At 43.7% G+C, this 27,928-nt stretch overlaps 1 protein-coding gene across 1 annotated transcript; it reads right to left on the bottom strand.

Annotated features, from left to right (window-relative positions):
* Positions 1–304: 304 nt before the first annotated feature.
* On the bottom strand, positions 305–27,507 carry LOC120315764 (nodal modulator 3-like). Its single transcript, XM_039360639.1, has 31 exons — positions 27,274–27,507; positions 26,601–26,690; positions 26,155–26,200; positions 24,910–25,010; positions 24,556–24,662; positions 24,013–24,085; positions 22,698–22,850; positions 21,752–21,889; positions 20,741–20,830; positions 20,080–20,185; positions 19,328–19,478; positions 18,043–18,223; positions 17,009–17,150; positions 16,225–16,356; positions 15,786–15,922; positions 14,806–14,893; positions 13,958–14,021; positions 13,252–13,347; positions 12,398–12,607; positions 11,612–11,694; positions 10,254–10,413; positions 9,212–9,338; positions 8,006–8,119; positions 7,540–7,667; positions 6,549–6,690; positions 6,145–6,228; positions 4,537–4,647; positions 3,162–3,263; positions 2,579–2,698; positions 1,885–1,977; positions 305–728 (listed from the first exon to the last, which is right to left on the bottom strand). The coding sequence occupies exons 1-31, from the start codon at positions 27,421–27,423 to the stop codon at positions 597–599; spliced, it is 3,651 nt and encodes a 1,216-aa protein (XP_039216573.1). The 5' UTR covers positions 27,424–27,507; the 3' UTR covers positions 305–596.
* Positions 27,508–27,928: the final 421 nt, after the last annotated feature.

Below are 27,928 nucleotides of genomic sequence, written 5' to 3'. Positions count from 1 at the left end.
TGGTGTGTGGATTCCAACTTTCAGAATCTTCAGTAACAACCATACGAGCTGGAGAATTACGGGAGAGAGAACCCATACATCTGGATGGTGGCCAGCTTGAAGAAGGTTGGAATGAAATGGACACAGTGGGCTCAAATTCTGAACATAGAATTTGACCAGAGGATTGCCAAGTTCCCTTCCTGTTGTACTTTCCAGGATGCTACTTGAAAGAGATCAGAGCTTGGAAAGGAAAAACATAAATAGGAAACAAATCAGAAACAGAGTAGCAACAAGGATGTCTGAAAATTAAGAAATTAGTCTTGAGTTGGAGGTGAAAACGAATTTAATTGGTCGGCCTTCTTCCAAACCTGACCATCATTTATGACCCCAACACTGCCTTTTAGGACAGGGGCTTTCTCTTAAAAGGACTTCGGTGATATTCAAGATACTCCATGTAAAAAAAATCATACCCGTGACAAACCAACTCTGGGTCAAGGTGTCCAGTGCAAGGAATCTCTTTGCTGTAACCCAGAAAGTCTCTCTTTAGCAGCCAGGCGAAGAGGAGGAGGAGAAGGAGGAGGAAGTAGAACCAACGCATCTGAATGGGACATCCATTCTCACGTCCGTCTCGTCTTCTGTTTCTTGGCTTGCCTCTTGACATCCTCAAGGCCTCCTGTATCGGCCCCCGCCTGTCCAAGAGCATACACCCCTTGGAGACGACTGGTTAACTGAAGCAGCAAGGGAATCAACTGGAGGAACAGAAAACAGGCTACCGTTTTGGCCCAAGGAAAGGGAAATTCTACCCAGAAGATCAACATGACACCATTATTCAAGTCATCAACCCACATTACCAAGCAGTGTGAAGGCTCTTCTGGTTCATCAAGGGTGCATTAGAACGTGAGTCCTTGGTGCTCTCTTGAACTTGGTTGATTTCTCGCAGACGTTTCGCGATCCAACTAGGTAACATTCTCAGTGCAAGAAGAGATAAGAAGCAGACAGCAAACTCCATTCCCTTCAAGCACTGAGGATGTCACCTAGCTGGGTCAAGAAACGTCAGTGAGAAAACCACCAAGCTTGGAGAGCACCAAGGAGTCCACAGTTCAACCCCAAGCTACAAATATTATCTTCTATAGGTGCATTAACATGTAGTTGATGGTTCAATCCATCTGGCCCCCTAGCTCAATAATCCCACCACACTTAAATAGACAATCGTATATTCCTGGGAGTCAACCAGCAGACCCACCATTAGCCAGGTCTCCACAAGGTCGCCAATCTTCTCCATCCCAACTCTTGGATGCGTGGTAAGCCAAGAATGAAATCAAGGTTATTTTTCTCCCATTGGTGCCCTTTATTAGGGGTTGGATCCAGCCAGCCCCCACCACACATTTTTTCTCACCCCCTTATAAAGCTACTCAAGCTAGAGGCCATGAAGGTTTAGGCCAGTGTTTCTCAACCTCAGCAACGTCAAGAAGGGTGGACTTCAGCTCCACACTTGCTGGCTGAGAAATTCTAGGACTTGAAAGTCCACACACTTTGACGTTGCGGAAGTCGAGAAACCCAGATTCGGCAACTTTCCAACAGCCCTTCTTCCAGATGTAAGTTTGGCAAAATAAATACATGCACTTAGAAGCACCGGGAAGGAAGTAGTATCGCACTCTTGAGAATTAGCTGATGCCTCTGATTGGTCAAACTGATGAAAGACAGTGATCCCAACCACAGTCCATCTATCAAAACCTCAATCCCAGCACCAACGTCTTTGTAGCTTGGTACAAAACAAAGGGAGGCCATCCTGGCAAAATGATGTTCATTGGGTCAACAAAAACAAAAAACAAAAAAAAGGAAGCAACTCAACCCAAAGCATAACCAAGACTACACTGGCATCGTTATAAAAAAATTCTCCATTACCTTATCGTGGTTGTAGCCAGCTAACAAAAGGAGTAGTGTCAACGGAAGGGCGATGTAGGATCCTTGGGCAATATCCTGTTCTGGCAGTTTTCTCTGAAAAGGAAGATAGCTCTAGTCTTAGAATACTTTTGGTCATTAAGGGCCCAGAGAAATCCCCACCTTGCCAAGGGCAGTGGTGTTACGTGGTCCCGTAGAACTCAACAAAGACATTGTGTAAGAATCAGGACCATCCGTTAAGGTACAATTCAGAAGCTGTATCGCTCAAGCCTACATACAAGAATCTATTCAACTGAAGTTCAATACTAAATTAGCACCAGATAAGGGTCAACAGAATTCAAGAGAGGGTTAGTCTTTGTGGGAACGTAATGACTCCAGGCTGATGACAAGCTTAATTCCACTCCCCCAACTCTGCCTACCCTTCTCCTACAATATCGTATCAACGTTCTTTGCCTGGATTCACCATGGTTTGCTGTGAATAAATCTCCATCGGCTAGGTTCATCTATCCTGGCCAGGCACAAATCATGGATGCCAGCCCACCGGTGTATGCGACAAAGCAAACCCACCATGGTTTTATGCTGGGGGTGATTTCCACTTCTCTCTCTCTCTCTCTCTCTCCTCTCTCTCTTCTCTCTCTCCCTTCTTTCTCTCCCTCCCTCCCTCCCCCCCCCTCTCTAGAAATTTGCAGAACCTTACCATAGGATTAAACACCAAGGTGATGTGCTTGTGGTATCCGATGGTGGTGAATGAAACTTGAGGTAGGGTGTAGTCATACTGGGACTTGGACAGCGTGGAATCTAAAAGCACCATGTAATTCTAGCAGGAAAAGAACGAGAGATGGGATGGAGAAAGGAAAAAATAATAATAATAAAATCCTCTTTAACAAAAAAGGACAACAAATGCTGAACCATATTCTCCTTCTTTATGCCTGGGTTCTTTTAAATCCTGAAGGCAGACAGGCATCACTGCTGCAGCAGATTTTTAACATCATTTCTATAGGTCAGTAACTTTCCCTCTATTTTTTTCCAAAATTCAGGATTACGATGGACAGCAAAGGAAAACTCTTTAACTTTTCTGCAGCCGAAGGGGAAAAATACATCCCGTATGGAGAAACCTCATCCCAGGACTACTAAGAACTCATCTCCCTTGAAGATGTTTTAAAAGATGGCCAAGTGGAAACAGAAGGAAACAATCCCTGTTCAGTAAAGACAGGCCTATTCCCCAATAACGTTTCTTTTAGATTTGTCTTTTCTTTTTTTAAATACATGAAAGAGATTACCTCTCCATCCCGCAACAGAGGGGGGAAATGAAAGAATAATGATTGGCCTAGCGAGACTGTGTGAACTGGATTGTCCAAGTTTTCACTCTTGTAAAGTTTCACCTGGGGAGAAAAGAAAACACACAGACACACACAAATGATGGCGGTTGGTATACTTGAGAGGTGGGGTAGTCAAAAGCTAACCCTCACCTCAGCTGAACTGAGCATCAATATAATTATTTCTGGCTGGAGATGGGCAAACTACGGGTAGTTCTTGACTTACGACTACAATTGAGCCCAAATTTTCCACTGCTATGTAAGACAGTTCAGTGAGCTTTGCCCCATTCTACAATCTTTCTCACGATTATTAAGTAGAATCACTGCAGCTATCAAGTGAGCAACACGTTTGTGAAATAAATCTGACTTCCCCATTGCCTCCGCTTCTCAGAGGTCACAATATGACCCCGGGACATCGCAGCTTCGTAAATTCGTACCAGTTGCCCAGTCTCTTAATTTTTATCACGTGACCGTGGGGATGCTGCAATGGTCATAAATGTGAAAAACGTGTTGTGATTCCTCGCCAGCCAGTGGACCCGGCAGCTGAGTCACAGGAATCAGAGGAGGAAGAGGAGGGGCCTGCAGTGATATCAGAGTCAGAGGAAGGCTCTGAGGAGCTCCAAGACTTACAGTTGGACGAGGAGCCTGGCCCCTCTATCGCGCTCAGGCACAGCTGTGCTGGGAGTCTGAGTTGGATAGTGATGAATTACAACTGGGAGATATCCAGGATGCATGAAAACGCCAACAAGTAAAGAAAGTAGGACAGAGGAAGGCAATGGGGCAGCTCCAAAGGCAAAGGAGAAGGCATTAGGAAGCCACGCCTTGGCTGCATAATAAAAGGGAAGGTGTGGGAGGTGCTGGTGGCTGAAGGCAGCCGTTTGTGTTGAGGATCGAATTTCTGTGGACTGTGTTTGTTTACCTTGGACACTGACTCAGGTCTGTGAATAATAAAAAGAGGTTGGTTTTTTCCCTGTGGTTCCAGCCTGCCTGTTGGAAGAGGGGTTTCTCCTTGTGAGCATAACAAGGACTCATGTAGGCTGGGGCAGAACAAAACTGTGGTAGGTCATTTTTTTTTTGAGTGATGTTGTCACTTTGAATGGTCGCTAAATAAACTGCATTCAGATCTGGCATGGCTGTGCTAGCTGTAGCTATCAGCAGCTCCTTAAGAAACTTCATTTTTTTTCCCCTCCAAGGCCCGGTAGCAATGAGCAGGTTCTATGACTGCTCTCGTGCTGCATCAGAACAGCAAATAGATAGATATTTCTTTTACTCCCAGTTTAGTTCACTTTTTCCTTCTGCACCCTGAGAAAACAAGAGAAATCTACCCCAGCTTACTCACCCATAAGGTAGGGAGGTACTCGGAAGGGGCAATCACGTTTCCACTCAGATCAAATTGGTTAATTTGGCGAAAAGCAATGATATTCACGTTGTCAATGTCATCGCTGCCGACCTACAATTTGGGAGGAGAAGCGTGATGGGTCGAGAAAGGAAGACTCAGGAGAAAAGGAATGCCATTCAGGTCAACTGCCTCATCAAATCTGCGGCTAAAAAAAGGAATATTCAAACTCCTGGGTGTGTTGTGGGGGAAGAAGGCGAAGTGTGCAATTCTCTCAAGGAAGGAACTTCAGAGCTCAAGGAGTCCCAAAGTGTTAAACTTCAAAATTGAAACACGGGAGGCCCGTACACACTGGGCTAAAGATAATCACCTCATTTAAAACAAAACTGGGTTAACTTCTCAGTAAGTTCTCTCTCCTACCTCCCCGTGGTGAATTCCTATTTTGGAACTAATTTCCTATATGAAAAATTCTGGTTATTGGTAGTCCTCAACTTACAACCAAAATGGAGTCTGCCAGTTAGGGTTGTAAATCGTGAAGTTTGTAGACTGGCCCAATTCCACCACCTTTTTTGCACCAGTTGTTAAGTGGATCCTTATGGTCATTAAATGAATCTGTGATCATTAGGAGAGCGCTGTAGTCGTTATGCAAACCTAGTCAGATTTGCCACTTTCAGCTTGGCGTCTGGTTGGCATCCTGCCATCCATCGTAGAAGGGAGGGGGACACAAATGGGCAATAGCCGTAGCACTTAGACTTATATACCGCTTCATAGCCCAAAGGTGCTTTTTCATGAGGCAACTGGACTTTGTTTTTCTTTGAAGATGTCCCGCTTCTCATCCAAGAAGCTTCTTCAGCTCTGAAGCTTCTTGGATGAGAAGTGAAACGTCTTCAGATGAAAACAAGCAAGTCCAGTTGCCTCTTGAGAAAGCACCTTTGGGACAACCAGGATCTGGATGACTGAGAATCCCCACAGACATACCGCTTCACAGTGCTTTACAGCCCTAAGCGATTTACAGACTCAGCCTATTGTCCATAACAATCTGGGTCCTCATTTTACCAACCTCAGAAGGATGGAAAGCTGAGTCAACCTTGAGCCGGTCAGGCAGTGGGCAGAGTCAACCTGCAATACTTCATTCTAACCACTGCATCACCGTGGCTCTTGCAATAAAGCCATATACCTCCATTGGGAGGGGAGGATTGACAGTTGAGAAAAAACAGAGTGTTTTGGAATCCGGTCCGTGCTGGCGTCTTCAAGGCCATTTTCCCTGAGAGTGGAATTCCACCAGCCCAAACACCTCAGCGTTTCCCAAAACACCTTGACAGTGCCAGATTGGCTGCACGCAATCAGGACAATGGGGGGGGGGGAGAAAGGGCTGAGAGGACCAAGGGGGTTAAGTTCTGGATCTACTGCAATCGGCATTTCTTAGTAAAAGTGCCTTTTCACTTCAACCAAATGGAGTGGAGAGTTTTACTTTCTGAGGAGATCAGAAATTATTGAGGACTGCCTGTAATTGTTGTGCGCCTTGCTTCTGGAACATTCTTTTGAGCAGTGATCATGATTTCATTCATTCATTAATTCATTCATTTGTTCTAATAAAAAGGACAGAATTACCTGGATAGCAGAATACTGTGGCAGAGCTCTTTCGATGTGATCGTTGCCTTCGGCTTTCAGTTGAACGTGATACAGACAGGATGGCTTTTTATGCATAAAATTAAGAAAAACAAGGCAGCTTAACATTCCCAGTGTTGTTATGACACACGCAACTGCTTTCGTACCAATCATGAGTTAACTGAATCACAAGGTGTGGAAGAAGACGTAAGTAGCTGGATTCACCTGACGCTAATCCATAAATCCATATTTTCTAATTAAAAGAGCTGAGTTTGCCCAACATATTATGGTTTAGGACCATGAGTAAATTTAGGCTTTCGAGTTACAGCCCTCCTTACAGCCCCTGCACTGGCTTAACTCAAACCCAACAGAGCTTGCACCAATTCTGCCATTTTTATGAGACTCACCAGCAGACCCCGTAGCCGGAATCTCCCCTCTTCATCCGTGACCGTGTCTTCTCCGTAGGTGGCACACTCCTCCTGTCCTACTGCTTCCACCGCAATCCCTTGCTCGGGTTCCCCGTTCAGAGAAGAAACGGTTCCGTAGCAGCTGGAGTAAAAGGAGAAAGGTAAGGTTCAAGTAACACCCTTGAATTAAGACTTGGTGTGGTGGTTAAAGTGCTGGCCTAGAACTGGGAGACAGTGAGTTCTAGTCCTGTCTTAAGCATGAAAAACCGGCAGGGTGACCTTGGGCCAATCACAAGGACGTGGTGAGTTCTAGTCCCGCCTTAGGCATGAAAGTCAGGTGACTTTGAGCCAATCACCAGAAGACGGCGAGTTCTACTTCCGCCTTAGATACAAAGCCAAGTGGGTGACCTTGGGCCAATCACCAGGAGACTGGGAGTTCTAGTCCTGTCTTAAGCATGAGAGCCAAGTGGGTGACCTTGGGCAGTCACTCTCTCTGAACCCAACCCACCATACAGGGTTGTTGTTGTGGGGAAAGAGTAGGAGGAAGAGTATTAGGTATGCTTGCTGCCTTGATTTACTTGAGCTTTATTGAAGTAATTAAGGAGGATAAAAATATCATAACTCAAAACTGTCTAATGGAGACAGAAGTCTTCCAGGATGGAATGGTGTCAAGCTCCCAGAGATAAAGACAAACCAGGCCATTTGTGTTTTTTATTTTGGAAGGAAAAGTAGATGGGTGAGACAGTCGAGTTTCAAAGCAAAGTAAGGATGGTATTCAGAATTTATATTCAGGCGGATCTCAGCTCCTTCGTCTCTCTTTCAACACGGCCTCTCAGAAGAGAAGATCTAGACATCTTATCTCTACCATCCTATCCCTTGAAGAAAACCTCTTTACATTCTCTACATTCCTACTGGTTGGTTCAGGTTAATTCCACCAGACTCAACCCTGATTTTCCAGCCCTAACTAATCCTGAAGCTCACATTTACTGACCTGTAAGCCGTACGGTGCCCAACAATGGCGATTTTAACATTTTGGCCTTCCTGCACTTCGATCATCTGAGATGAGGGCTCAAAGCGAAATTCTTTCATCATGGGTTTGAAGTAGTACTGCCCAGGGCTCTGTGAAAGGAGACCCATTTGTTTACTAGTATTCCCCCCCCCCAACCTATTTACACCCAAGGCAGAGAGGCGCTACAATTCAGTGAAAATCCCGATCCCAATTGTGCTTGTAAATCTAGGACTACCTTTATTGTAACCTCAGAGTCACTAAGGCTCTACTCCAGCCAACCTCAACTTGCGGCCATCCAAACTGGACCACAATTCTCAACATCCCCCAAAAGCCAAACCGGCTGGAGGTGATGACAGCGATTGGGGCAATCTTTCTGAAGGAGAGGCAACTGGGTGGACTTTTCCCCTTGAGTGACCTGGCCCAAAACTGTACACCATAAAAGCCATACCAGGTTGGCGAACGTCAGCATGCCGTTGTCCTGAGTCAGGAGGTTGGAGCGAAATGTACCACCGCTGAGCGAAAGGAGAACGCCTGCAAGGGGATGGCCATCTTCAGATTTGATCTGCGTCCAAACGAAAAATGTAAGCAACATGCAATCAAGCGGGCTCGGTGCAACCTCAGTGGTCCAGATTAAAGGATGAATTTGACTTTTGGAAGGGAGAGGGAAGAGAAGAACATCAGCAACATGTTTTGAAGCTGAACAATGGTCCACCCAACAGATCTCTTTCCACTCTAAGCGGCCCTAAAGAGACTATAACAAGTCCTAGGAATGGTGAGCTCTTGTCTGGAGATCTTCAAATAGGACCCAAATAGGACCCAAGGAATAGCCAAGGGAGAAATGCCAGGGTTGAACTGCGGTGTCTTTGGTGCCCTCTGAGCTTGGCTGCTTTCTTGCAGGTGTTTCGTGGCCCAACGCGATAGCATCATCGGTGCTAGTAAAGGAGTGAGGCTTGTTCTCAAACTCCACTCCCTTCTACAGTAGCACTAATGATATTACTTAGTTTGGTAATGAAACGTCTGCAAGAAAACCAGCAAGGTCAGAGAGCACCAAGGACCCCTCACAAATGGCCTCCACTTGGGGCACTCAATCTTCCCCAGGTCAACCAAAATCCAAACTAGGCAGGTTGAGGAAGAAAGTTAAACATAAATTGCTGTAGATTTAGATGGAAAGAAAATTGTACTACCTAGATCAAGGATGGGGGGAACCTTGGCTCTTTTGTGACTTGTAGACTTCAACTCCCAAGAATTCCTAAGCCAGCATCTCATCCTTCCAGATGAGATCATGGCAGGTTCAGGAATTCTGGGAGTTGAAGTCCACAAGTCATAAAAGAGCCAAGGTTCCCCACCCCTGACCTAGATTAAGAAGTTTGCAAAGGAACCTATCTGGCCCTTTGCTTGACACTAAAATTGTGATCTGATCCCAATTGTGGTCATAAATCAAGAAGTACTATAGTCTCAGACAGCATAGAATTCTTTATTGGTCAAGTGTGGCTGGACACCCAAGGAATCTGTCTCTGGTACATAAGCTCTCACTGTACATAAAAGCAGTTAAGTGATAAACCATCACTTGTCCGTTATTCCCCCCCTGCCACGAAGACAGAACCCAAATTGTCAAGAAACGGGGAGAGGGGTGGGGGAAGCAAGAAAGGTTTACCTCAAAAGTGACCCCAGCAAGAGCAAAAGCTTTGAAATCTCCAAGGGTCTCGTCCACGGCGCTCAAAATGAAACCTTCTTTCTGAGCAGTTACGGTGTATTCCAGATCACTGTGAAGCGGTCCCACACTTTATTGGGGAGGAGGGATTGGGGGGGGGGGAGGAAGAAAGACAAAGCGGAGAATCTCAATGGACAAGTGAGGAACTGGCTATCCAAAAACCCATCATAAGGCAACACAATTTTCCCCAAAGTAACAATGACGACGATGATAATAACAGCAACAACAATAATAAAGTTGATGTATAGGCACGTTACTGTACCTTCAAATACCCACAACTCCTGTAAAGTTCGGTAAAATCTCAAATTAAGAATATGGAATAACAGAATAACAGCGTTGGAAGGGACCTTGGAGGTCATCTAGTCCAACCCCCTGCTCAGGCAGGAAACCCTACAGCATTTCAGACAAATGGCTGTCCAGTCTCTTCTTAAAAACTTCCAGTGTTGGAGCATTCACCACTTCTGGAGGCAGGTTGTTCCACTGGTTAATTGTTCTCACTGTCAGGAAGTTTCTCCTTAGTTCCAGGTTGCTTCTCTCCTTGGTTAGTTTCCAATCATTGCTTCTTGTCCTGCCTTCAGACGCCTTTGGAGAATAGCTTGACTCCCTCTTCTTTGGGGCAGCCCCCGAGATATTGGAACACTGCTATCCTGTTCCCCCTCGTCCTTCTCTTCATTGAACTAGACATACCCAATTCCAGCAGCCGTTCCTTATATGCTTTAGCCTCCAGTCCCCTAATCATCTTTGTTGCTCTTCTCTGTACTTTCTAGAGAGTCTCAACATCTTTTGGGCACCGGTTCTGTAGAAAGAGATTTTTCCACGGACCGGAGAGTGTGTGGTTTTGTGTGCTGCCTGCATCCCACAGATGGGGCTCTGCTTGTTTGTGCGGCCCGGTTGCTGGCATGCCACGGCCCGGTACTGGTCCACGGACCGGGGGGGGGGTGTTGGGGACCCCTGTTCTAGTCAAACTCCCTGGACTAGAATTTACCTGTAGGAACCTTTATCATCTGTGAAAACTGTAATCAGGGGGGAAGGCGCTCCTTTTTCAGAAATTATGATTTCGACCCCCTCCAATTCGGGATGAATCTGTCCTTCCAGGAAGAGACCCGCTTTGCCGTATATCTCTATCAGCTTCCCAGGACAGCTTTCTGGAACAAAGGAAAAAAGAAAACCGGTGAAGAAGTTGCCAAGATTTAGGCACTAACAGGAACGTGAAGATATTACCAGCAACCCTGCAAGGTTCACTACTATTGAAACGCATTGGAAATTAATTGGGGAAGGAGAAGGATGTTAGTTACAAATGAATGATCATTCAATTATGCCGTGTATCATCTACAGAGATAGACCCTTTAACAGGTGAGACATTTTGATCCATGCAAAGTACGTTGCATCAAAGATGGACAATTTTGCCCTCCACAAGTTGTTCTGACTCAACCATCCAGGATGTTTTGATTTGTCTGAAAGACTACAGAAGATGAAAGGTGTCACTTCAAAGTAGGTTAAAGTGGTTAATGGACAGTATGTGCATTATCCAACGAGAGGAGAAAGCAAGAGATGGCTTGAGACAATGACGATGCTCTCTCTCATTTTAGAAAGAGATTTGTATCTGAGGGAACAAGTGGAGGAACAAACCAGTTTACAGGACATTGTCCCCACTGTAGGAAAACCACCTCTCCAGTTATTGGTGCCAGGCATAAAGAATCGGGACCACTCATGAAGTTCTACTTGCTGACTTATTGTTCAGGCCTAGACATAAGAATCTAGTCAGCTAATGATCAGCGCTAAATTGGCACCAGGTAAGAGTCAGTGGAATGCAAGTGGGGTTGGACTTATTAAGACTGTTTGTGGGAACGTAAGGATTCTCAGCTTATTACTCGCTTGACTCCATCCCTAGGCTCTGCCTGCTCTTCTCCTACAATTGTTGAACTACAGTTCCAGCCGGCTTATGGAGAGCTTGGCCAAAGTAGCGGGATGCTGGGAGCTGTAGTTGCAGGTGTAAGTGGGATGTAGCCTGGATTCCCAGGGGGAAGGAGCAGTGAAATTTAGATAGTGTGGTTGGGAGGAAGAGAGTTAAGACAACTCCTCCTTAGAAGTTCTCAAGAGTATATCTTTAATGCTTCAAGTCGTTTGCTTTAGTTTGGCAAGAATCTGTCTATCAGTGGAAAAACAATTAATAAAGGAAGTTTCTTAGAAGTAATTTTGTCTTTCTTGGGCTTGGGGGGACTGACACTGTTCACTTTAACTTGTGATCATTTTCTCGGATTTCTAGATGATATTTTTCTGGATTCCCTCCTGCCCCACTTGGAGATGCCTTGAAAACACAGCGGAATGACTGCCAAGACTTACCACCACTGACCACGGCTTCAATGGAAGGAGGGTAGAAAAGAAGTTCTTTAGATGATGGTGTCACCGTGATTTTCTCCCCGGATCTACAAATCACACAATAAAAGGGTTGGACCTTAAAGACTATTTGGTCCAAAATTTCCAACGACTTTTTATACTGGTTTAGTCTAAACTGTCTTTCCAAGGCAATTTGAAAGAACCCCCTTCCAGCTGTTCCAGCAAAGCTCCTTCACAATCAACAGAGACTATGAATGTAAGAGACCAAGAGTTCTAGTCCTACCTTAGCCATGAAAGCCAGTTGAGTGACTTTGGGCCAATCACCAGAAGACTGTGAGTTCTAAGCCCACTTTAGTCATGAAAGCTAGCTGGGTGACTCTGGGTCAATTACCAGGAGACTGTGAGTTCTAGTCCCACCTTAGCCATGAAAGCTAGCTGGGTAACTCTGGGTCAATCACCAGGAGACTGTGAGTTCTAGTCCCACCTTATCCATGAAAGCTAGCTGGGTAACTTTGGGTCAATTACCAGGAGACTGTGAGTTCTAGTCCCACCTTAGCCATGAAAGCTAGCTGGGTAACTCTGGGTCAATCACCAGGAGACTGTGAGTTCTAGTCCCACCTTAGCCATGAAAGCCAGTTGGGGGACCTTGGGCTAGTCATTCTCTCTCAGCCCAACTCACCTCACAGGAAAATAGGAGGAGGAAGTTCTTTTGGAGGGGCTCAATAGGTTATTTGTAAAAATAATAAAGGTGGAATATAGATAAACAAACACACAAAAGAGTTTTCAACACACCTTGCCCAATAGGAAAAGTCATAGTGGAATGGCCCCACGAGCTCCTCCACCACTTCCTGCACTGGTGGCTTAGATCCTTCTTCATCTGGTCCCTTCTTCTCTCTCTCCTGCCGGCGAGCTTCTATTTCAGCCCGTTGCTGCTCCTGACGTAGCTCTTGTTGGGATTTCAATGGCCCAAGCACCAAATCAGGTTCACTGTCGATTGAAGACCTAGGAGAGGGGAATGTGGCCTTGTGAAAACCACTGCAGGTTCTTTAATCCTAGAAGTCAACTATTTTCGTTGAAAGACTAAATGGAACCAGCGTCCCAACCTAGCACACCAAAGATGTACTGGAGAATTCCATCCCCATGTCAACAAGGAAGAACATATAACACATTCAATGTTCTGGTCATCTTACCTAAAGATGTCAAGAACCCATCATTCCTTCATTCAAAGCAAATGAATCAATGCTGAGTTACTGTTACTTCCCAATGAAGGAGCTCCTACTCCAACTTTGAGTTTGATCATCAGTTCGAAGATGGGGCAGTCTGGACTAGGGGGATCTTGTAACCAACATACTACATGCTCTGGTAGGACTTTGTAGACTTTCAAACACTGCTGCAATGCAGTTCCCAGAACCCATCACTATGCTGGCCAAATGTTCTTGGTGCCAATTCAGCAACATCTTGAGAACATCTGACATTCCTAGGTTCTATTAACTTCTATTAAGTGAGAAAATAGATTTGAAATCTAGAGAGATAACGATGCCAGAATAGATACCAATTCCTCCATCCTGGTCTATGGGAGAACCAATACTTGGCCAAAGTTGAAAAAGAATTCAAGGACGGCCTTCAGAAGGCCATCAGACTCTTACCGAATGGTAACCATCACATCCATTAGTTTGTCGGTGGTAATCGTTCCAAGCACGTGGTGACGAATTGCAGTCAGGGTCAAGATACTTGGAGCAGACCTGGATCAATAATCCAACCAAAAAGTGGAATTTCACAGTGAAAACTTACTCAAAATCTGGTATCAGATTTTGGATACAAGAAGCCATGACCTTATTGGCAGGAAACTTTCTGAAAACCCCTGCAGCTTGACCTCTACAGATTATAAAAATCTAGAACCACTATAGACAACAACCACCTCTATAGATTATAGACATTTAGAAAAGAAAATACATTTCACTACAGTTGGGTTTCAAGTCTAAAACGTATGGAACGTTTATCAAATTATTTTACAATAAAGAACTTATCGCAAAGGAACATTTGGAAATTGATGAGCTTTTGGGAAGTCTCATAAAATGGCTGCTCCAGGGAGGCTCCTGCTTATCCATAAAATGTCAGCCTGGGTGGAGTTAAATTATTCACAAAATGGCTGCCAAGGTGAGCCTGGCTAGTCACAAAGGACCCATCTCCCTCAAGGCAAGATGGCCTCCCCCATCTTCTGAAGCTGAAACGTTTTAGAACCTGCAAAAAAGCTCCACATCTTCCCCCACATCAAATCAGCCCTCGAACTGCTTCCTTTGGAAGATTCCTGATAGACACCATCCAAAATATTTCCCCATCAACTATGCTTACGTGTCATAGGTGTAATATTCATGCTCGAATCGGTGGCAGGAGCGGGGCGTTACTTCATACACACCTGGAGAGGATGAACAAACACTGCAATGGAACGCCTCGTACTTCAAAATTGTTCAAGCCTGCAAGAAGCTGGCAAAGGAGTTTGACTAGTCTCAAAAATGGACTCAGCCTCAAAAAAGCTAAGGTAACGAAATTCTTCAGAGACTCTGCCTTAATTGGCACGCTGTTAAGTCTGCCTGGGAACTTTTTTTGAGCTTTCAAGGTTTATATTTTTACCGTAACCTTTTCTGAAATCCACACGGTTCTTGAGTTTTGTCAACTACACAAAGACAGTCCAAGCCACCACTTCCAAACTCTTTCAACCCACAGGTTCTTCTGCTGTTTTCCGATTATTAACTATGCCTGAGATTGCATCCAACTATAGTTAATCTAATCCAGGTTTGCCCGGAAACCTGTATCAAGTTCCTATTTCTTTGAGGCTAAGAAAAACAGGAGGACCTCTGGCTTTTCTTCTTCTTGACCTTCACGCCTTTCTGCTCAACTGTCACCTTAAATAAAAGTCCTCAAGTCAACTTGCTTTTTCTCTGACCTGGTTCAGATATCACGTAAACCAGGGCTATCTGCTGAATTAATCAGAAATGGCCGGTTCTCACCACACACACACACACACAGTCAAAATGTCACAAACCAAACCTGTGCTTTAGGAGCCATAATGCGTGCCTCTCATTTTTTCTGACCGTCGCTTTAAATATTTTATCTCCCAAAATATCTTCTCTCTGTTCATCTATCTTTATCTCCAAAATATCCTGCAAAGAAACGTCTGTCATTTCCAACTTGTCCCCTACCTGGCTTGGAGAGGCAGAACCTGTTCACACCTTTGGACAGGTTGTAAACACCAACGTTTTCCGGTCCATTTCCATCTTGATAGAACTCCTAAGGAGCATTAAAATCCCAGTCAAAGGATGGAGAGCTAAATAAGTGGAAGGCAAAGCTTTCAAAGAGCCCCCCAAATTTTTCTTGCTAAACGAAACATTTTCTAAGTGAATTTTGCCCCATTTTATGAGCTTTCTTGCCACGGCGTTAGGTAAATCATTGAATTTGTTAAGTTAGTTACAAGGTTCTTAAGTGAATCTGGCTTCCCCATTGGCTTTGCTTGTGAGGAGGTCATCAAAGGGGATCATGTGATCCCGGGACACGGCATCTGTCATAAATGTGAGCCAGTTGCTAAGCATCTGAATTTCGATCACGTGACCAGGATGCTGCGACAGCCGTAAGTGGGAAAAATGGTCATAAGTCTCTATTCTATTCCATTCTATTCCTATTATTCTATTCTATTCTATTTTATTCTATTCTATTCCTATTATTCTATTCTATTCTATTCCTATTATTCTATTCTATTCTATTCCTATTATTCTATTCTATTTCTATTATTCTATTCTATGCTATTCCATTCTATTCCTATTATTCTATTCTATTTTATTCTATTCTATTCCTATTATTCTATTCTATTCCTATTATTCTATGCTATTCCATTCTATTCCTATTATTCTATTCTATTCTATTTTATTCTATTCTATTCCTATTATTCTATTCTATTCTATTCCTATTATTCTATTCTATTCCTATTATTCTATTCTATTCTATTCTATTCTATTCATATTAACTTTTAATCCCTCCCTGCCTTTTTAAATTGTATGTTTTATATGCTCTTTTTATGTCTCAATATTTTTTACTTGCACACCACACCGCCAGAATCCCTTGGTAAGGGGGATGAATGGTTACAAAAATTTAATATTTACTACAAACATTTGATTGGATTACCTACCAGAGTAATGGCATGGGAAAGAGAACATCGTAGCATGTACCCCGTTTGGCGAAATTCGATGCCCGATACATCCTCTTCCACAACTTCTATCTCCAAGGATTTATTCTTCCAACACCAGTCTTCTTGGATAATGCTCACTTTAAATTTAAAAAAAAAAGGGGGAGGGGGAATCATGGAGAGGTTATTTATTAAAACTGACGTGTTAATATGGCAACTGCTTTAGATTCCATCACACACGGGTATTTTTTTCACACACAAATAGCAACCTGCCAAATGATGCAGCTGCTTTAATGAGCAACCGAGAGAAGCTGTACTGCCGAACTCCTTCCACTGCTAGGCCAAACTGCTCCTCGGCCAAATATTTAGACAGAAATAAGCCGAAAAGGTAATCTGATATAAATGCCGGGCTAAAAAGATGAAGGACGTGCTAGAGACTTACTTTTGTATTTGCCCGGCAGGACATTTTCAAAGGTAAAAGCCAAGGACGTTGACTTGGCTGTAAGTTGGAGGCTGCGTTTTTCTCCTGGCCGAATGATGGACTGAAGTATCACCATCAATTCCCCACAAGCATCTGCGGAAAGAGAAATTAGGAATGAGAACAGATGAGCCATAAAAGTCTGGCTCAGTGAATTCAGCCCCATCCTCTGGAGTTCTGGCTGCCTTGGTATTTCAACTTCTTGGATCATCAGAAGGTGACCACCAAGACTGTGAGCTGCCTAATGCAGTGGTGGCGAACCTATGGCGTGCGTGCCAGAGGTGGCACTCAGAGCCCTCTCTGTGGGTACGTGCGCTGTCGTCCCAGCCCCCCTCTGCCTGCGGCCACCTCACCAGCAGCCCCCGCGGAGGAGAGTTGCCCCCGAGCGTGGCCCACGTGGAGCAGCGCAGCCACAAACGTGGCAGCCAGGCAGCGGGGACAAGACTCCGCCCTTGTGCCCCGTTGCGCGCAGTTGATTCTGCGGGGCAGAGGGCCTGGCTGCCAAGGCGCTGCCGGGTCACCTGGGTGATCTGTGGAGGCAGTAGGTGGCCCTGTGGGCAGGCGGGACAGGGGGCGGGATGGGGCCAAGGTGGGGGCCGAGCGGGCAAGGTGGGGGCGGGGCCTGTTTTGGGGCACTCGGTCTCTAAAAGGTTCGCCATCACTGGCCTAATGCAACAGAAGCCGTGATAGGGCAAGACATGTCAAACTGTGTGTGTTTTTCATGGACCAGGAGTGGGAAATAGCTTACCCAAACAAGTGATCTTTCCGGAAACAGAAGCCAAGAACTGAGAGAAGATCACATCCAGCACTGGTTTGGAAGCCACTGTAACAGGAAATACTTTGGGTTTTAAAGCCAGTCCTGCTCTCATTTCTGCGTCGGGAACAATGACCTGCAAGAAAGCAACTCTGGAGTCCAGGATAGATTCTGGAGAAACCAAACACCCAATGGAAAAAATAAAAATTTCTAGGCATTTCCTGTCAGCCGATGGCTCTTTTTGGTGATGTTTGCCATAACCGTTGCAATCTACTCTACTTTTTTTAACCTATTGTCTTAGGACCACAGAAGATTTTCCCTTTTCTGTTATTGCAGCCACATGCAAGTAGCAGGTATCAGACTCCCGTGCACTGCAACATAGCAGATCCTCGCATATGATAAACGAGGAATCCTGGCTTAATAAATTGCATGCAGCCCACTGTTTCTATACTCAGAAAAAGCAGGTAAACAAATCAGGAAGGACGCAGAGTTAATTCCCTGGTGCCCTCTAAACCTCAATCCTGCTCAGCCTCATACTCTCCTAGGAGATTGAGGGAACTGTAGCCGAAACGATGCAAGATTGCCTATTGACCCCCTTTGCTCTCTGCAGCAACCACAAGCTGAATCAGAAGACATTCTTACTGCCGACAGTGAAACAAAAATGGAATAACAACAATACAATCTAGATGAAATGAAGGAAGGGGCATGGTCCAAAAGATTAAAAGCCCCAGTTTCTCTGTTTTTGGAGTTTAAAAAAAAATTGGTGTGAATGGTCTTTAGATTAACAAAATTACAGCAGAGAAACCGACACTATCAGGAAGTTGAGAAAATAAAAGACAGCCAAAATGTCCATCTGCAAAGTGGAAACAAGCAGTTCGTAATCTGTTAAAAAAAAAAAAAACTTTCCTGTTTCTAGTAGAAAAATCCCAAGGAAACAAGATTGACTGCATTTGTAACAGGGAAAAAAAAAGAACAGAAGAACAACAGTAAACAAACAAACAAACCAAAAGAGCAGAAATTGCTAATACCTGCAGAACATACAACCCCGGTCTTGCCTTGAAACAAAACCCGCCACGAGCATCTGTTTCGGTACTCTTCAGCACAGCCTTATTATCCTTATCCTGTGGCCACATGTTCACTTTGTATTTGTTGATCTGCTTGACTGAATCGGGGAACCGGGTGACTGAGATCTGCCCGCAGACGCTGAATCTGGGTGGTTGTTTTTTTTTTTAAAAAAAAGAGGAAGAAACAAATGCCAAGTTCACACAGAGGCCTGAATATGGCCAACTCAGTTTAACACAGTTGCACACAGAAGACTCAGCAAAGAAGGCTCAAGGTTGACTCAGCTTCCATCCTTCCGGGGTAGGTAAAATGAGGACCCAGATTGTTGGGGGCAATGTAAATATATATATACATTGCTTACTGGTGTACACCGCTTAGAGTGCTTGCACTTAAAGCGGTATATAAGTCTCATAAATAAAATAAAATAAAATAAATGAAGTTGCCACTAGAGCTGAATAGTAAATTCATACAGGGAGTCCTTGACCACAATTGAGCTCATCTGAATTTTGATCACCTGACCAATGGGAATGCTGCAAAGGACTTCCCTTTCCTCTTCCTACCCTCCTTCCCTTTTTTCCTCCCTCTGTTCCTTTGCTCATTTTCTTGTCTCCTCTCTCCCTCTTCCCTTCCTTCTACCCACCTTCCCTCTTTCCCTCCCTTCATTTCCTCTCCCTCTTAACTCTATTCTCCCTTCCTTCCTTCCTTCCTTTCCTTCCTTCCACCTCTTCTTTCCTCCCTCCATTCCTTTTCTTCCTTCTCCCCTCCCTCCCTCTTTCCTTCCCTTCTTCTTTTCTATGATCAGATAGAAAAGAAACATGATACTGATGTGATTATTACTGGTAGAAATTTTAGAAAAATCTTTATATTTAATTGTTACCTATCAAACTAATAACTAATTCAAGATAGGCACTGAGAATATTATTGGAAGAAGAGGACAATCAAAGCTATTATGTGGACTTTGGAATATAGAAACTGATGGTTAGTGATTGCTTTGTAAAGATAAGCCCAGACAACATGCTGTTTACCAAATACAAAGGTGTTTATGTTAAAAAAATCAATAAAATATATTTTTTTAAAAAAACAACAACATAAGGGTGCACCAACAGACAGAAAATACTTGGTTTCATGCCTGGAACACTTCAAAATAACTGTTCTAAAGCTTGGGACATTTTGCACATCCCGATTCCACACCCTTCAAAAACGGAAGACTCTCTTTCCTTCACACACATCCCTCCCCCCACGGACACTCACTCTGTTACTATGATATCAGCCAGCTGTGGGGTATTGGGAGCAATCTTCACCGTCAGGGTATCAAAGAAGAGGTGGTCTTTATGAGCCTGGATGGTGTATGTGCCGGTGGTGATGTTTTCAAGGCGGAAAGAGCCATCCGATCTGGTAGTAACTGATAAGGTAAGGTAAGGTAAAATAAGATAAAGTAAGGTAAGGTAAGATAAGGTAAGGCAAGAGGAGATAAGATAACTTTTATTGTCATTTTCTACTGTGGGCACAACACACATCAAAAATGAAAGTTGTCTGCTCTCAAAGGGAACCACATACATGACACACACCTAAACATACTGTATACAACATACGCATACTATATGCAACATATGTATAGACCTACACCCCTACAGCCTAGAACTGGAATCGGAAAAAGGAACAAGCAAGCACGCGTGAGAAAAAATAAAGGGAATCTATCAATCTCCAAAGAAACCGGGACTTGGAATTTCCAGAATTCCTACTGGCTTTCCTGGCTACAGATCAGGAATTCTAAAAAGACAATAATCTTAGCACCTCTTCAAGCCTTTGAACCCCACAATTTCTTCTAAGACTTGGCAACAACGCTGCGTTGCCTTTTATACAACTGTTGCTTCTAAACAAAACTTTCCAGGGGTGTCCAACCTTGGCAACTCCCAGAATTCCCCAGCCAGCGGGAATTGAAGTCCACAAGTCTTAAAGGTTTAACCTCCCTGACCTAGGTCAATCTCAAAACTGATACCCACCTTTAATCTGGCTGTTCAGGATCACGGTGGCATCGGGCACCCCTTCACCCTCGGGGCTGTTCAAAATCCTGCCGGTAACCGAGAAGCCCATGACGTGGAAGACTGGCTGAAAAGGATGAACAGAACTTGAACCCTGTTGGACTTTTATCATCTCTCTCCTTTTTGAAACGGTTCCAAAAGTCCATTTCCCCAAAGGAGGGCCTCTCCAATGGAATTTACGAAAGGGTGCTGATACGGATGGTCCTCGGCTTACAACAATTCATTTAGTGACGATTCAAAGCTACAACGCCACTGGAAAAAGAGACTTAGAACCATTGTTGTTCACGTTTATGACCACTGCAGCATCCCCATGGTCATGTGATGTACACTGGGATGCTTGACAACCGACTCACATTTATGACGGACGCAGCATCCCAGGGTCATGTGACTCCCCCTTTTGTGACCTTCCGACAAAGTCCACGGGGAGAGCGGGTTCGCTGAACAACGTGTGTTATTAATTTAAAAACTGCAGCAATTCACTTTAACAAAAGTGGCGAGAGAAGTCATAAAATGGGGCAAAACTCACTTCACAAATTTCTCACTTGGCCACGTAAATTTTTGGGGGGCTCAATTCTGGTCGTTAAGTCAAGGACTACCTTTACAGTTTTCCAGCAAAACCTACCTCAATTTTGAGACTATCGTGCTCCACAACAAAATCCAATTTGGACGGGGCGACGTCAAACGTAATTCTCTCCCCCCTGTAAAAGGGTATCTAGAAGGAGACAGCAAGCAAGAGCTTCAAATGACTTGTAATGTTCAAATTCAGTCTAGATCCTTCCCAATCCTATGGGATATATCTGTATATAGGGCCTAGCCAGAATCCTTTCCTATCCATGGTTAGTACCTGGGCTAGAAAACCTTGGTTTAGGGTTGGGGCTTTTGTTGTTGTTGTTGTTGATGATGACTATCTGTAATAAAATTAGTTTACTGTACCAGCTTTTTGAGTTGAAAAGAACTGATTATTTGCACAGTGAGTAAAATCTTCTATCTAAGGGGGAAAAAACTCTGTATCCTTTCTCGTTAATGTATTATAATCAGATTCACAGACTGGTGGAAACTAAATAATTCAAGTGTGAACCATCCAAAGCAAGACCTAAGAATGATGAAGGTAGAATCTGAGGATATAAGCAGAAATGCAGCTCAAGATTTTTTGATATAACCACTGGGACCAATCATCAGTTTATTAGTCAACACTGATTAGTTTCCCCACCTCCAACAGATGTTGGGTGGCGTCCAAAACTAGGGGGGGGAACCCAGCTGAAAACATGAAATCAGATTTAATAACCATAAACGTTGCTAAAAGATCTCTTGCCGAGCTTGACGAGACGACATTAACGCAGAAATCCCTAAGTGGAAATAATGTGCCTGATGCCTGACACTCTGGACAGATTATCCCGTTCGTTTTCATCAAAGCTTGATGTTATTTTTGATATTGCAGGTCAGATGAATCCTGCTTTGGGGGGGGATGTGAAATCCTCTCCAAATTTAAGTTTCGCTAGTCCTCCGCAAATTCCGAAGAGAATCAGTCAATGCTTTCACTGCACAAGGCAGGATTTAGAGCAGACTGCCTGTCTGAAGCACACAGTCGGAAGCCACCCTCCTTTGGAGAAAAATCTTCTGGCAGTTTACTCACCACGGCGTACTTGCCACTCGGCAGAGACTGGAAGGTAAACGTACCGTCCTCTTTGGAAATCACATTGCAAAGGTAAGCGAGAGAATCTTCCCTTGCGGGAAAACCATCAACTGGAGAAGAATTGCAACCCATGATGTCCTGTATAAAGAGATAATATTAATCCCTACAGATAGTCCTTGAGTTACGACATTAATCCCTACAGATAGTCCTTGAGTTACAACATTAATCTCTAGAGATAGACCTTGAGTTAGGACATTAATTGCTACAGGTAGACCTTGAGCTACAGCATTAATCCCTACAGGTAGACCTTGAGTTATGACTTTAATCCCTACAGTAGTTCTTGAGTTAGGGCATTAATCCCTACAGGTAGACCCCGAGTTACAGCATTAATCCCTACAGGCACACCTGGAGTTATAGCATTAATCCCCACAGAAAGACCTTGAGTTACAGCATTAATCCCTACAGGTAGACCTTGAGTTACGACATTAATCCCTACAGGCAGACCTGGAGTTACGGCATTAATCCCTACAGTAGTCCTTGAATTACAGCATCAATTACTACAGGTAGACCTTGAGTTACAGCATTAATCGCTACAGGTAGACCTCAAGTTACGGCATTAATCCCTACAGGCAGACCTTGAGTTATGACTTTAATCCCTACAGTAGTCCTTGAGTTACGGCATTAATCCCTACAGGTAGATCTCGAGTTACAGCATCTACAGTAGTCCTCAAGTTACGACATTAATCCCTACAGGCAGAACGGTACAACCCATTCTGCCACCTACAACAGGAGTCAATAATTAATTGGTCCCTGAACAGACTCAGCCTAATGAGTCTCCTTTCATGAAACTGCATTCATCAAGTACTATAAGAACCAAAGGCAGAAGGACCTATTCATTAAGCAGCTAATTAACAATGATAGTTCTAATTCGTAACATTTGGCTGACCTCCTTTGCCACTGAAGAGGAGAAAAGGAGAAACATGACTCCTTTCATGGGCTCGCCATCACTTCGGACAGATCCAGACACATTGTACCCGGCTACGATGAGTGGATTGGAAGCGTAGGCATTGGAGCTGGTGACTCGCACACTGGTAGTGGCCTGAAATACCAAGAGCAACAGGTGAAGACCCAAAATGATGCAAGATATAGCGCTGCATCAAGCCCTGGGGGAGCAATGGTTAGAGTGCAGTATTGCAGGCAAACTCTGCCTACAGCCTGGAGTTCGACCCTGATGGGGCTGGAGGTTGACTCAGCCTTCCATCCTCTCAAGGTCAGCAAAATGAGGACCCAGATTGTTGGGGGCAATATGCTGGCTTTGTAAACCACTTAGAGAGGGCTGTAAAGCAGTATATAAGTCTAAGTACTATTGCTATTGCCACTGACTCAGCCTTCCATCCTTCCCAGATCAGTAAAATGAGGAGCCAGGTTGTTGGGGGCCACAGGCTGACTCTGTAAACCGCTTAGAAAACCGCTCTGTGAAGCGGCATTTAAGTCTAAATGGTATTGCTATTCACCCACTCGAAAGAAAACAGGAAAGGCAGAAAAGGTCTACTCTATGACTTACGACAACCTTTATTGTCATTTTTTTTTACTGCGGGCACAACGGCACACAACAAAAATGAAATTTAGTTGCCCGCTCTCGAAGTGAAACACATACATGACACACACCTAAACATACTATGTACAACATATGTATAGACTCACACCCCTACATGTACATAGCAAATAAATATTAAACACTGACCATCCTGAATATATAACGGAAGGAGGAAGCTTGAGAGTTCACAAGGTTAATGCTGTATGGAATGAAACTCTGGCTGAATCCATCCGGATGTTCTGCTACGGGTACCACAGAGCCCCCTCCTCCCAGAAGGGAACAAGGAAAACAGGTTGTCCCTTTTGAAGAAATCTACTCAAGATATGGATAGGATCTCCTTAAGCCATCCACTTCAGAGTGTAATGACTGCCTCCAGATCAATAAAGATCCAGGAGACTGTCATGTAAACAAGCAGCTACAAACCTCCCCATTATTACTAGTTCACAGGCAGGCTGTTAGGAACAAAACTGAAAAATCTCCACCCTGATATCCACTGGGATAAAAACTGGCTCAATATGTAAAGGACTTTCAGCTCCTGGAATTCTTATGACCTGGTTGCTTTCGTTTCAATAAGTCTTGCTAAAGACAACTTGGGAGAACTGAGCTGGGAAAGAATCACTTTCCGTTTGGGACTCGGGCTAAAGAGGCCGACAGTCGTGCTTACCTCTTTCAGAGTCCAGGTGGGATGAGAAGCAAAGACTTCGTATTCTCCAGGAAGCACTTTTAAAAAGGCATACCTGGGAAAAAGAAAAAATACCAAAATAGTCCACGTGGAACATTCCTGTCTGTTGAAATAAAATTCAGTGGACAAATTCACTTCCTCCTCTAGTTTGTGGGACCAACGGCACAATAAAAATCCGTGTTCCCAGTTGGATATTCTCCAGAAGTACTCAAAATACCAGCCAGGCATTCCTACCAGAATGGTTATTCCTACACCTTTCTCCATCTAGACAAGTGTTTTTCAACCTGGGCAACTTTTAAGATGCATGGAGTTCTGGCTGGGGAATTCTGGGAGTTGAAACTCACATCTCTTAAAGTTGCCCAGGTTGAAAAATACTGACCCCCCCATCCACCAACATTTAGCTATTTCCACATCCTGGTTGAGGAAAGGGGAGGCGGGAGAGTACAACAGGTTGCTGATACTGTTCAATTCTTCAGAAACATTTGCTGCAAATTCTTCTGAGATCTCAACAAAATTCACACTCACTTTCCTCCAGGCTGAGTGATTGTGCTCTGTAAGGTCACTCCTGTGCTGGGACTTCTGAGCAAAACGAGGACGCCAGCAGGACCCAGAGACTTGCCTTTGCTAAGAACCTGCAAGGAACGAACGAACAGAACTACCTTTCCACTTGCAGAAAAAAGGCATTATGTTCAACCATGTTTAAAATTTAAAAACAAAATACCTATCACGCAAGAGGAAGGCCCCACAAAGACATGGAGCCTTAATGATCGTCTTCAGCACAGGTTATGAACCAGTCTTAAGAAACAAGCAGGTCTATACAGGCAAAGTAACACAGGTAACTGTCAAAAAAAATAAAAAATTAAAAAGAGGAACCCTTACCTTCCCGTTTACAGAGAAGCCAGTGAAAACAAAATTGATATCGCCTCCTTTAGTGCAAATGTCGTTGACGCCGTCAACATGGATGTCCACGCTCGTTGGCTCTGGAAAGGAAGATGAAAACCCGCCAACGTGATCCTTTCCCGCTAAAAGTAGCAATTTTTTTTTTTCAAATAATTGAAATCGTAGCAGTGTTCCAATATCTCAGGGGCTGCCACAAAGAAGAGGGAGCCAAGCTATTCTCCAAAGCGCCTGAAGGCAGGACAAGAAGCAATGGATGGAAACTCATCAAGGAGAGAAGCAACCTAGAACTAAGGAGAAACTTCCCGACAGTTAGAACAATTAACCAATGGAACAACCTGCCTCCAGAAGCTGTGAATGCTCCAACACTGGAAGTTTTTAAGAAGAGACTGGACAGCCACTTGTCTGAAATGATATAGGGTTTCCTGCCTGAGCAGGGGGGTTGGACTAGATGATCTCCAAGGTCCCTTCCAACTTTATTATTATTATTATTATTATTATTATTATTATTATTATTATTATTAAATAAGAGTTCAGGTCTTGAACTGTCTTTTTGCTAAACCCAATTCTTACAGGCCACCTAGAGCACAATCCAATCCATCTCTAGATTCATGATAGCTTATCAACTGGTAAAAAGGCATTAGACTTTGGCAATGGAAGCAAATAAGCCTAGAAAGTAGATTTAGGAACTGTTTTGAGCATAAATACTTCTTATCAGTTCAGGCCTTGGTGCTCTCTCAGCTTGCCTGTTTACTTGCAGATGTTTCATTACCCAACTAGGTAATGTCAGCAGTGCAAGAGAGGATGGGGCTTGCTCCCTGATTATACACATGAAACATCTGCAAGCAAAGGCCTATATATGAAACAACTATAAATGCCTATTCATCTATAAATGAAACATCTGCCAACAAACACCAAGAATTCCAGAATTCAACCCTGAGCTGCAGAGATTCAGAAATGGTAATATGGACATAAAACAAAAAACCCGCCCAAAACTGCAGTTCTTTCAATGAAGGGTGAATACACAATCACAGCTCTTGGAAAATTAAAAGATTCTAAATGCTTTAGACTTCAGTCATCGGACAGATGAGAAAGACATCTTGGGATGGGCTTCAATAAACAACTACAATAAACAACGTTTATTATAAACATAGCTTATAAACAAATACACAACTACAATAGGCTTCAAATCAACTGGAAGATTTTTCTATAAAAATAGCAACTTACCAAAGCTCCACCCTAGGGGAGGCTCAATTTTAAGGACAAAATCCCCCTAAAAAAGAAAAACAGAAAAAAATGCTATAGTTATACTGTATTGCAGTTCAATTCTTTATCTTAAATATTGACAGGCCATATTGCGATTAAGATTTTGGACAGGGACAAAGAAAGCTCCTGGAGGAATCCCTGCTCAGTCATTGACCTACCTCTAAATTTCAACACATTTTGAAAACTTATTATTTACCTTTCGAATCTTTTTCTTAAAAAAATAAACAACCATCTAGCTTTCATGAATTTCACGGTGGATTTTCACACACCCCCTTCCCATCCATCACCCATAGCCACCCACAGAGTGGCAAGTGTTAAATTGAAGAAACCAGCTTCAGTAAGGTTGCCTTTAAACACGGTCCTGAAACGTAATGCCACCTAATGTAAATTATTAGATAGCCTCTCACCTTATCATACAGAGGAATCATAAAGTAACCATTATTTGGAGCACAGTCAGTTTGGTATTTCAGGGTGCCGTGCTTGGTGTACAATTTAACCTGCATAAGAAACATTGAAAGGGACCAAAAAAAAAGAGAATTATTCTGGCAGAGCACTTGATTTACGATACTTCGATCCTGCTGCAATTAAACACAACTCCTGGGCTGACAGGGTGCATCAAAATATAAAATATTATATGTATGTATGTATGTATGTATATCCTTAATGACTTAATGACAGATAATGGTTATCTGTTCAATAATATACAATCCTCCAACTCCGGGAGCTAAGTTTGTTTTAATATTGTAAATAGTTGCTTTTATTGTTTTAAAATTTTTAACAATAAACAGCTAATTTATATTCCTCCTGGAGTTCAAGGATTATATATTATTGAACTGTGTGTGTGTGTGTGTGTGTGTGTGTGTGTGTGTGTGTGTGTGTATGTATATATATATGTATAGTTCAATAATATATAATAATATATGTATATAATATAATAACATACAATAAAAATAAATGTTAAGATTTAATAAAACCCTAAACCCTAACATTTTTTTAAAAGAATACCACCAAACTTCGCTCCCTGCCCCCTCCATCCAAGTCCCCTCCCCCACTGGCCTACCTAGCAGGGAGGGCGCTCACCTCGATCAGGGAGTAGTTGATCTCGACGTCGGACCTGACGAAGCCCCCGCAGCCCACCACGATGTCCTCGGAGCCCCAGGCCCCGGCCCAGAGGGCTCCGCACAGTGCCCACCACCAGCATCCCCACGCCGGCGTCCCCCGCCGCAGCATCGCGGAACCGCCCGTCGTAACACGCGGAGCAGCCGCGGCAGGCCAGCGCTGACTCAGGAAGAGCCAAGGCGCATGCGCCCGCCGCGCTCGATGGTTCCTTCTTAGGGGCAAGAGCGGCAGGGCGGAAGCGAGCGCGGGACCAGGAAAGCTGAAGTTACCTCGGACCGTGCTAGCCGGGGAGGCGTTTTCGTCTCGGTTGCTTCGGAGGCTTTAAGAGGCAGGATATTAAGATAATTGACAGAGGGGAATGCTTTGGGTTTTTGCAATTTTTTAAAATATTGATTATGTCTATGGTGATTCTGTTTATTTGTTTATTTATCTGTTTGTTTATTTATCTGTTTGCTTATTGATTATACTTCTACGCCACCCATTCCATCTAAGTGACTAGGCGTTTTATAATAAAAAAAAACACAGCAGAATAAAAAGCATAAATTAAAACAGTTAAGAACAGATTTAAAACTTGAGATATGAAAAAATTAAACAAACGAAAGGCGCACCCACAGTT

Source organism: Crotalus tigris, unplaced genomic scaffold (assembly GCF_016545835.1).
Source record: "Crotalus tigris isolate CLP2741 ecotype Arizona unplaced genomic scaffold, ASM1654583v1 scf7180000019173.45859301935:6455823, whole genome shotgun sequence".
In the NCBI taxonomy this organism is placed as follows: Eukaryota; Metazoa; Chordata; class Lepidosauria; order Squamata; family Viperidae; genus Crotalus; species Crotalus tigris.
Note: the sequence above shows the minus strand (reverse complement) of the source record. Positions and strands in the feature narration are given on the sequence as shown.

Bases quoted from the DNA above. Each gene is read 5' to 3' on its own strand.
- LOC120315764 (XM_039360639.1), bottom strand. From the start codon at position 27,423: ATGCTGCGGCGGGGGACGCCGGCGTGGGGATGCTGGTGGTGGGCACTG. The intron at 6,229-6,548 runs GTGAGTCTCATA...ATGCATAAAAAG, and splicing joins TCCGGCTACGGGGTCTGCTG to CCATCCTGTCTGTATCACGT. The intron at 1,978-2,578 runs GTAAGGTTCTGC...CTTCCTTTTCAG, and splicing joins CCTTGGTGTTTAATCCTATG to AGAAAACTGCCAGAACAGGA.